The 10,049-nt window shown below is 52.3% G+C and overlaps 1 protein-coding gene across 7 annotated transcripts; it reads right to left on the minus strand.

Annotated features, from left to right (window-relative positions):
• Window positions 1-270: 270 nt before the first annotated feature.
• Window positions 271-9,977, minus strand: Atg9a (autophagy related 9A). Of its 7 annotated transcripts, none has more exons than XM_046439900.2 (16): window positions 9,810-9,977; window positions 8,814-8,868; window positions 8,290-8,421; window positions 8,126-8,169; window positions 7,543-7,607; window positions 6,625-6,786; window positions 6,293-6,434; window positions 4,703-5,451; window positions 4,467-4,620; window positions 4,183-4,362; window positions 3,533-3,781; window positions 3,162-3,340; window positions 2,832-2,949; window positions 1,896-2,118; window positions 1,591-1,736; window positions 271-1,324 (listed from the first exon to the last, which is right to left on the minus strand). In XM_046439900.2, the coding sequence occupies exons 3-16, from the start codon at window positions 8,390-8,392 to the stop codon at window positions 1,319-1,321; spliced, it is 2,520 nt and encodes an 839-aa protein (XP_046295856.1). In that variant the 5' UTR covers window positions 8,393-8,421; window positions 8,814-8,868; window positions 9,810-9,977; the 3' UTR covers window positions 271-1,318. The 7 variants fall into 7 exon arrangements, with proteins under 7 accessions (XP_046295856.1, XP_046295855.1, XP_046295853.1 ...); XM_046439899.2 differs by having other exon boundaries at window positions 8,814-8,871; XM_046439897.2 differs by having other exon boundaries at window positions 9,795-9,977.
• Window positions 9,978-10,049: the final 72 nt, after the last annotated feature.

Genomic DNA, 10,049 nt, shown 5'->3' on the forward strand with positions numbered 1-10,049 from the left:
GGCAAAATAGAGGGGCGGAGCCAACTTGATCATGTGCTCAGGGCGGGAAATCTGACTGCACGTCTGACGCAGACCTTGACCTCCACCGAACTGTGGGTCAGAAGCAGGCCTTCAGCTTAGTCGGCAAGCTTGGTGTATTCTAGCTGAGGCCTGGGCCCACTTGCTACCAAATCCCGCCTGGTCTCCAGGGAGGAGGAGGAATCGCACGCACCCCACTCCCACTCCTCTTGTTTCCAGGACCCTAGCTGCACGAGATAAGCCACGACCAGGTCAAAGTCCCTTCTTTATTGAGGGTCATCAAGCTGTACACGGTCCCCACCCCGTTCCTCTGTGAGCGCTGACAGCAGAGATCACCACTCTGCTGCTGCGGACCAGGGTTGGGTGAGGGTGGGATATAGGGTAGGAGCTGAGTCCCAGCATGCAATGCAGCAGCCCAAAGCCTAGGGCGAGGCCATCCCACCTCCATCCCCCTCTAGGGAACAGCGTGATGGGGGCCAGAGCTCTCTTGCTGGGATATAGACGGTTGAGGTCATACTCCAGCCCTGTCCGGTCCATGTGCAGGGGGTAGGGATACAATAAGCAGCAATGGGGGCCCAGGAAGGCCTCATCTCCCAGGGGCCCATCCTAAAAGTTGCAGAGGGCAGCAAAGAATTTCCATACTGCTCCTGCAAGTTAGAAACCTTTCTTAGTGTCAAAAGATAGAGTGAAGGGAGCTGGGAGCTAGGGCCTCCACTCCAACACAAAGGAAAAGCCAAATGGAAGGGGAGCAAGCGAACAGAATGGGAGCAAGCAGCACACACATGCCAGTGATGTGCAGGAAGCAGAAGAGAGGTGAGCTGGCTGTAGCACTGGGTGAGAACTAGGGATGAGGTAAGGGCCACAGCCTGAGCTGCTCATCTGGGGGTAGACTGCAAGGGTCAAGGGTCCAGGCCCAACCTCCCCACTCCACAGTTGGCACAGGTTCTTCCTGCTTGGCAGCTTCTGTGGTAGGCAGCCCTCTGGAGACTTGCAGGGGTGGGTGCAAAGGTGGCAGTACTGGGGCTGGGCTGGGGACAAGTTTCTAGCACCACACTCTGAGCCAAGGGGGTCCTGGGGTTGAGGCTAGAGTTCTGTGCGCCCCCAGTTCCTAGGCCACAAATTCTTCTCCTGGGGCTGTGGCAAGCCCAGTGTTGGCACCTCCCTTGGCCAGGCACAGACACACAAATACCACACATATGGAGCCAGGCAACACTCAGAGGAGCCCTCCCATGGTGAGTGGATGGGATGGCAGGGCAGCGGTGGCCTCCATCCTGGGGCATAAGGACTTTCTCAGCCTTATCTATACCTGTGGAGAGAAAATGGTTGGCAATGGAGATAGTTTTAAATATCTGCACCATGGGAGCCTAGATATAAAGGAAAAAGAAATTTGATTCCCTGGGAAGATAAGCAAAAGCAAGCCCTTGACTTCAGAGCAGGTGAGTAAGGAAAGGGGAGTATATCTTGGAGGGGAGGGTGCACAGAGTGGGAACACGTTCCTCCACATGGGAAGCCGCCACCTCAGCCTGGAAGTTATTACTTCTGGTAGTGGTTCTCAAGCCCTAGAGCTCTTACCTTGTGCACCTGAGGGGGAAGCTCATCCTCTGAGCCCTCCTCGGGCACAGGCTCCGGGTGCCTTGATGCTGGCTGCCCATCTTCAGCCCACCCTCCAAGGGGCAGGCGGGAAAAGTGAGAGGGAGCCCGGGGCACTGTGCCAGGATCTGGACAGACAAATAAGAACACAAACAGGAAAGAGGAGATGGGTTCAAGGACTGCTCGGAGGACTGGCCTCTTTGGGCCCCATCCTTCTGATCTCTTTCCTCCCCTAAAAACTTACGCTTCCCTGCAACCTTACTCCTTCCATATCCCCAGATGGATACCTGTGATGCCCCCATAGCGCCTCTGGAAGCCCCCATGCAGGGCAGTGGTCTCGGGTGCTCCAGGCCTGGGTGTAGCACAGGGATAGCTGGCAGAGCGAGGGATAGGTTGAGGGGCCCGGGCGCCCTCTCCCCCCTCTTCAGGGGCACTCTCTCCACTCTCATCACTTTCCCGGCGGTGCCACACATGCCGCTCAGGTTCAGCTTGGGTCTGCTGCTTGTGGAGCTGCAAAAGTGAGGGGCTTATTAGTTGAGGGGACAGAGGGTACTGAAACAGCTGCCTCCATCATGGTATCAGCCAGTTCCCACTTGCACCCCCTTCACCTAGAATCCTTCACCCAGGGCACATATGGTGTTAATAGTAGTATATGCCAGATGCCTGATACTCTACAGGTTTGTTCTCAGCAGACTCCTAGAAAAGCCTGTGCATAGGTGGTAAGGACTCCCATTTTACCCATTCATTTGATTCAAGAACAAACTGATCAAGGGTCTAAGTGTCAGGCACTCTTTTAAGTATTGGGACATAGTGGTAAACAAAATAGACAAAGCCAGCAGCCCCTGGTTTATACACTGGTGATGGTAGTGGCTAGGCAGAGTATAGACAATAAACAAATAAGGAAAAAATACAGTATGTCAGATGGTACCAAAGGCCATAGTGAAATACAGAACAGGAAGGCAGTAAGGGAGGCTGTAAGAGAGTGGTCAGAGAAAAGTCTCAGGAGGAGGTAGGTAATAACAAGAGGAGGAGAAGGGAGCATCTGGATATATCAGGGAATGAACTCTAGGCAGAGGTAACTGAAGGCACTGAAAGTATGCTTGGTTAACACGGTATTAAGATGGTATATGTGAGAATGGAGATTGTAGAGCAGGTAAGTTGCAGAGAAGGGATGAGAACCCATGCCTGATTTCTCCTGTTCTGTTTTCCAGCTGCCCACTCACCTGGTGCATATAGAGGGCATGCAGGCTCATCTCGGTGGATGCGTATTCTGATAGCACCAGGCTCTGCAGCTGTCCTTCCCATACGCTGCTTCCGGAGCTGGCTGTCCGGGCATCCACCCTGTCCCTCCCAGCACAGACAGACAGCAGTTGTCAGTATTTTTTTTTTTTGTCCCCAGTACTAGGGATTGAACCCAGGTCCTCACACAGTGCTCTAGGGAAGTGCTCTACCACTGAGCTATATCCCCAGCCCTAGTTATCAACACTCTTTAGGCCCACACAAGTTGCTGGGACTACTATCATACCCTCCCATCTTGGTCCACCTCTACTCACCCAGAGCCTGTCATGGTGCTGGGAGCCCGGCCTGTGGGAGCCTGCCCAGGCTGCAGAGGGGAGAAGGAGCGCAGGGCAGAGGCAACTTCAGCTCTATGCCTGGAGCCCTGCAGGTCTCTGGGCAGTGGGGGGCCCCGGCAGGATGAGCCAGCTACCACATTTGCAATAAGGCTCAGGGGCTATGAAAAAAAAAGGATGGGAAGAATTCTCAGAGCAGGGGAGAAGCTTCTAGGTTCCCTAGTATTCTATACCTTAGGGCCCAATGGCCTAGACTAAACAGACAGAAGGAAACCTTCCATTCCATGCCATAGCCTCAATCCCCGACTCCAGAGGAGTCCACTCTGCCCATTTCCCAGTCCCCCAGAACATACCTCAGACTCGGATTGTAAGGACTGGATGGATGTAAAAAGGGCATTCTCAGGGAGCAGACCCCCTTGGGCAAGGCCAGCAGCTGCTCCATCCCGCTGAACCTGTTCCTTGAGGAAGCCTAGGAAGGCTGTGCTCTCACGTGGTGGCTGCCAGCCAGGATTGGTGATAGCAAAGTGCATGAGTGACAACTCTGTCTTTCCATCTTCAGCTTGCTGGTACACTGAGGCTTCTGTCTGCCCACCAGATAGCCACTGCACAGGGAAGACATAGTAAGCAAGCCTGTCCTCTTATAGGCACTCTACCTGTACCTCTTGCAAGGTAAGCCCTTCTGGAGGACAGAGACCATAAAGCATTGTCATATCTTGTCCAGGGACCCTAATGCCCACCCCAGGGTAGCAACATGCTGGGTCAGTTGCTTGTGTTGTGCCTTTCTCAAGGGAATTTGGTCAATAGTGCAAAACAGGGCTGAAATCCAGCCCAGGCTGCTGGTTACCAAGTGGTGTCCTAAATAGTACCAAGTACTGATGCAGGGCTGGCCAGAGGGAGAGCTGCCTTTTTTGCTGGCTCAGAAAGGGTGACTTTTTGCAGTTTGTCCAAAGACACTATGTACTGGCATCATCCCTGTCCACCTGCCCCTCTTCTCTCCTGCTACCTGGGGGTGACCATGCTGGCGAACATCCATCTGAGCAAAGGAGCAGGTATCTCCGACACCAACCACCTCCACGGTGAAGTTGCGGAAGAAGTCTATAATCTCCAGGGCCCGTGGGCGCAAGCAGAAGATGAGGATGAGGGGTGTGACAATGGGGCTCAGCAACTCCTCCAAGATGAAAACCTAAAAGGAAAGGGACCAAGGTCATAAGAGAGCAGGAAGGAGCTTGGCCTCACCACCAAGCTACCAGTCAGTCTCTAGCAGGCCCTAACTCCAACTCCACTCACTGCCTTGTACTGGAAGAGCTGGGCAAACTCGTCCCGGGTCTGCGAGCGGTGGGCATTACCCTGCCAGTGGTCAGGCATGTAGTGGATGTGAGCGAGGATCACACGGAGCAGCTGCTCAGGGCAGAACACCATATGCTGGTCTGGGATGAAGGACCTAGTGAGATCAAGCTCATGGTGAGATGCAAACCTTTCCTGGAAGGTTAGTCTGCTTGCTCCCACCTGCTGCCCTGACCCACCTGCACACGGTCACCGTGACTCCCAGGAGTGTGACGGTGGTGAGGACATGCTCCACAGCCAATACATCTTCATCATAGATGGTGAGGGCAATAAGCACAGCCAGGATGGAGCCAGCAAAGAAGGCACCATTCTTGGCCAGCAGTGTCAGCAGAGGTGACAAAAAGCAATTCATGTATTTGGAGGCAGGTTTGTAGCCACGATTGAGGCGGGATTGTAGCTCATGCTCCAGCTCGTTGAAGTGGCGGAGGTAGCAGCGGCCATACAGTGACCAACAGCGTGCTCCCAGGGCCCCTGGCTCGCGCTTCAACACCTCAGCATAGCTGAAGAAGGCGTAGAGGATCTGCCAGATGAGGATAAGGGGGCAGAGCAGGAAGTTGGCAATGCCAATCCACAGGATGCGGTTGCTGAGGCGCTGAGCCAGCTCTAGCCGTTGTCCCCCACGTTTGTACTCAGCCTTGAGGCTCCATTCATTGAGAAACAGAGAGCCAGGTCCCCAGAACAGGATCAGCTCAAAGTTGTACTTGAGACCACGGGTAAAGAAGACAGCCTCCCCAAGGCCAGGCAGGCGGAAGCGCAGGGGGAGAAGGGATTTGTTCACCAGTGCCACCATGTAGTTCTGGAAACGGAGGATGCGGTGGTAGATGTCCAGCTCTGTCAACTCACGCTTGTGGATACAGATCTGATGCTCTTTCTGGGTCTGCACAATCCGGGCCTGCACTTCCTGCCACGTGCAATAGGGCAGGGCGGACTGCGGGGTGGGATGAGGAAGAAACAAGGTATGGAAGGGGGATTTGTTAGCCCGACCCCTTACCCTGTATAGATGTGGCTCGGGGGTCATGTGTTTAGCCAAGTAGAGCCTTTAATCAGATACTTCCTGACCTATTGCTCTAGTTTGGATCTAGAATGTGTTCCCCAAAGACCTATGTGTTAATGGTTTGGTCTCCCATTAGCTGGTGGCACTATTGGCAAGTGGTGGAACCTTGTAGAAGTAGGGCCTAATAGGAATAAATTAGGTCATCAGGGGCATTCCCTGGAAGGGGATATTGGGACCTGGGACCCCTGACTTTCTCTTTGCTTCCTGGCTGCCATGAGATGAAAAGGCATCTTCTACCACGTGTCCCATCATGATGTACTTCCCTGCTACAGGCCCCCAAACCACTGGATCAACCAACCATAGACTGAAACCTCTGAATTGTGGAATAAAATAAACCTTCTCTCTCTCTTTCGCATTCTAGGGATTGAACCCAGGAGTGCTTAACCATGGAGCCATATTCCCAGCCCTTTTTTTTTTTGAGACAGGGTCTTGCTAAGTTGCTTAGGGCCTTGCTATATTGCTGAGGCTGGCTTTGAACTTGCAATCCTCTTGCCTAAGCCTTCCGAGTTGCTGGGATTACAGATGTGTACCACTATGCCCAGCTAATCTTTTCTCTTTATAAGCTGATTATCTCAGATATTTTGTAACTGTAATAGAAATCTGATTAGCACACCTGCCAATGATGAATCTGGACGGACATGTGATACTCAGAATACACCTCATCCCTCCCATGATGTCTTACATTGTGGTGCTAATGATCCAAAGCCAATCTTACCATGGGAATGCGCAGAGCATGCAGGTAGAAGGAGTGGATCTCCCAATAGCAGCAAATGTTATAGATGAATTTGATAAGTCGGTGGATCCAGAAGACACCAGCAATGACCAGGATGGTAATAAGGGAGCCATTTTCCTGTATCCTAATGGGGACAGAGAAGGTGAAGTGGGGTGGTCCTTGAAGAATGAGTCTTAGAGACATTCTGCTATCCTAAAAAATTCTGCTAGGCCGAGCCTGAGTCTGCATCTGGGGTACAAGTTGCTGCCTCATACTCCATTCCCTACCTACTAGAAGAATTGCAGACCCCAGTGCCTTCTCACCTACAGCCTCACCTGGCACTGCAGACTTGGGCAGGCAAAAAGGCATCTGGCAGAGTGACCTTGACGGGCTCAGTAGGGTGAAGACTGTGGTTCACCATCTTGTTGGCAAATAGAATGTCATAGTCCACACAGCTAACCAGGAAGGTAGTGAAGGCAACCACAAAGAGAAACTGCCTAGAGAGTTGGGAAGAGGGATGCAGTCTGAGAATCAGAGAGGCACCAGTAAAATAAAGTGGAACAAGAGAGAGCTTGGAAGCAGCCAAAGAAGACAGGAAATCAAAGGCGATGAACTCCTAACAGGCTGTCTCTGTTCAACCTCATGGGACATTCTCAGGCCCAAATTGGCTCCTATTTTTCACTCTTAGCTTTAGGCACCACAGAATCATTCTGCTTTCTCACTTTATGATAATCTGTCACCACCACCAGACTTAACTTGCAGAGGTTTTATAACTATGGTTTCTCGAATCTAGCCCCTGATCCCTTTGGATGGTAGTTAGAAGCTCTTTGGGGATGTGAACTCTTTTCTCATTGAGAAACGGCTTCTCAGACCCTTCCCTTCTGGCAATACTGTATGGCTTCTTCCCCTTAGAAGGCTCTGTGCCCAGCAGCAGGTCTAAGGTACAACTAATGTAGAACAGAGGCTCTTAACTGGCTGCTACCTCTGAGACATCCTGACTGAACCTGGCATATCCACTGCAACTCTGATGATATGATCAAGGTGTGAGTTCTTTTCATAGAAGAGACAGGACCTGGAAAGCTCTTCTTGCAAGAGGTGAAGCTATAAGTTTTGGCATCACACTTGGTCTTGTAGAGTTTGGAGCCTGGGCCCCTTCCAGTCTAGGACTGTGAGATCTTGGCAAGCAGAGTCAGGGTTAGAGCAAGGAAAGATAGATGACATTCACGACATCATTCATTTCTTTGTATACTTACATGAGCTCAAAGATCTCCCCAATGAGCATACACGTGAAGCCATTCTTCTGATGAAGATTATAAACGTGTTAATTGTTAAGAAAAAGTGGTCAGTAAAGACAACAGTTACACATTTAGACCTTGATGTCATGCACCTGAGCTTACGTTCCTGGCTCTGAAGGTCTAGACTTTATACAAGTTATTTAACCTCTCTAAACTTTTGTCAACTATGGAATGGCAATATGTCTCACAGAGTTATTAGGTATAAGAAAATGCATGCAAAGTATTTAACACAGAAATGACAAAGAATGAGTCAAAAGACAGTAATTATTATGATTATTAACATCCCATCAGAAAGGTGGATCATCTTAGAAAAGTTCCTTATAAATTAACACCACAAAGTGCACCTAGGCACGTAGCTCTTGGTAAATGTGGCATATCATTATTTTTAATAATCATTATTTTACTAGCCTCTTTCAGCCTCAGGATGGGCTTCATTTCTTCTTCCAGGGATCAGTTGAACCCACCCCTGCATCCCATCAGTGACCTGGCTCAGAGAAGGGCTAAGGGTCCCAGAGCTCTAACACAGAGACACAAAGGATATTCGAGAGAAAAAGAGGTCAAGGTTTTCGATGTGGTGCCAAGGTGCTGTGGGCACAGGAGCAGAGATGTCAGAGCTCTGAAGGAACAAAAGCCCCTCACTCTCTCAATGTTCCTCCACCCATTCCCCCCTCGGCTCAGCTCTGGCTGTTGTACCCAAGAACTCACACTTGCTTCCCTCAGCAACATGCACCAACAGGTCCTCCTCCCCTGGAGGGGAATCGCTATAGGATGCCTCCAGGCGCTGGTATTCAGTGTCAAACTGCGCCATCACCGCAGCCCCCTGTCCACCTTGTCCACCTGCCAGTGATGAGGAAAAAGAGACACTGGTTCAGGCCCAGGTGCTGCCTGCCTGTTGCCCTGTCTACTAGGCCAGAAGGAGTGAGAAAGAATCCTTGGGTTTTGTCTTCACCACCAGTCTCCTTGGCTCAAAGGCAAAGCAAGAGTAATAACCCAAGGAGAGTAGTAAGCTTAGGGACTGGATGCCCTTAACCGTGGTCAGTCATTCCCAGAGACTTTCCCTGGTCTGAAGCCAGAATCTGCTCCTTTGGTGGGGAGCAGGCTATTTCATCTTCTATTCAATAGAGAGCAAGGTCCCTCCCCTACCCCTCCTGGAATCCCTGGTCTCCCCAGAGACTAGCAGTTTGGAAGCATGTTGTAAACAAAGATTTGAGATAAGCACATGGCCCTACCAGCTCCATGGACAGTGTCTGCTCCACTCCAGCCCTGGATGCCCTGGCTTGACAGCTGCTGGAGGAGAAGGCGTCAGGCCCCAGAGAGTGGGGAATGGGGACAGAAAAGAAACCAACCCTCCCATGCACCCAAGTTCCACTAAGAGGAGGACAGGGAGGCTGCAGTGGGGAAAAGGCCCCTTCCAGTCTAGGACTGTGAGATCTCCTTTGGCTGTACTATAGAGGGTCACTCATCCACCTCTAGAATCCCCAGAAGCAACTTATTGACCCTGTGGAGACTGAGTCAGTACTGGCCAGAGGCTGGGGGCCCCTCTAGATTTTTCCTCCACTGCCCCATCTCAGTTTAAAAAATTAGATATGCCCCTCAGGGTCCACAAAACCCCAAATAAAAGTGTTATCTGAAAAGGACCTTTCTGGTCAGCCCCTTCACCTGCTTCTTCGCACACAGACATAGCTTCTGGCCAGGAAATTCCAAGTTAGTGTAAACCCCAGATCCCGGGTGAATACGTGGATTCCCTACGTCCCTGGAGCCAGGCATGGACAAGGTGGTGTTCACCAAGTCAGTGCAGACCCTGGGGACTGTGGATCTGGCCCCACCTCGCCCCAGTGGGATTTCCTGGATTAGTGGCAGCCCTGCCTCTCTGCGAACTCACCACTCATCAGGTCAATGTAGACCCAGGACCCATGGATCCCCAGCAGGCAGGGCCTGGGCTTAGGGGTTCCAGCGGATGTTGGAGGGGTAGAGCCCGACCTACAGCTGACGCCCGGGTGGACTGGGTTACCTCCCTACACCCAGCCACCCGGACCTGAGCACAACGCGCCCCAGGGTCGCCCGGCCCCAAGCCAAGGGCTCGGTTCCCAACAGCAGACAACCTCACGCGCGTCCCCGCCGCCCGTGCGCGCCACCCCTCCGCGCGCCCGCTATCAAAACATTCTGACTGCGCGCCCCCGCCCCGCCCGCGGCGCCCCTTCCCCCGTTACCCGCTGCGAGCTCACTTGGAGCTCCGTGGGCACTCTTGGCCAGCTCCGGCCTGGGCCCGGGGATTCCAATAACCAGTCTCGCGTGTCACCTCAGGAACCGCGACCCAGGCGATTCCAGGGGCTCGGTCTGTTCGGCTCTGCTCGGTCCGACCCGGAGCTCTAGGCCCGGCGTCTGCCACTCACCGTCATCTGCAGCCTAATTGGCCAATGAAAATAGGGGGGAGGAGACACATCGGCCAATTCTCGAGTCCAGGG

The sequence above is a fragment of the Marmota monax genome, unplaced genomic scaffold (genome assembly GCF_021218885.2).
Source record: "Marmota monax isolate L192 unplaced genomic scaffold, Marmota_monax_Labrador192_F-V1.1 WCK01_AAM20220418_F8-fsc00041, whole genome shotgun sequence".
Lineage (NCBI taxonomy): Eukaryota > Metazoa > Chordata > Mammalia > Rodentia > Sciuridae > Marmota > Marmota monax.

Excerpts from the sequence above, each read along its gene's own strand:
- Atg9a (XM_046439902.2), bottom strand. The coding sequence starts at position 8,392 with ATGGCGCAGTTTGACACTGAATACCAGCGCCTGGAGGCATCCTATAGC. Across the intron at positions 4,621-4,702 it reads GTCACGGTGACCGTGTGCAG|GTCCTTCATCCCAGACCAGC; the intron begins GTGGGTCAGGGC and ends TGATCTCACTAG. Across the intron at positions 4,363-4,466 it reads AGCTCTTCCAGTACAAGGCA|GTTTTCATCTTGGAGGAGTT; the intron begins GTGAGTGGAGTT and ends CTTTCCTTTTAG.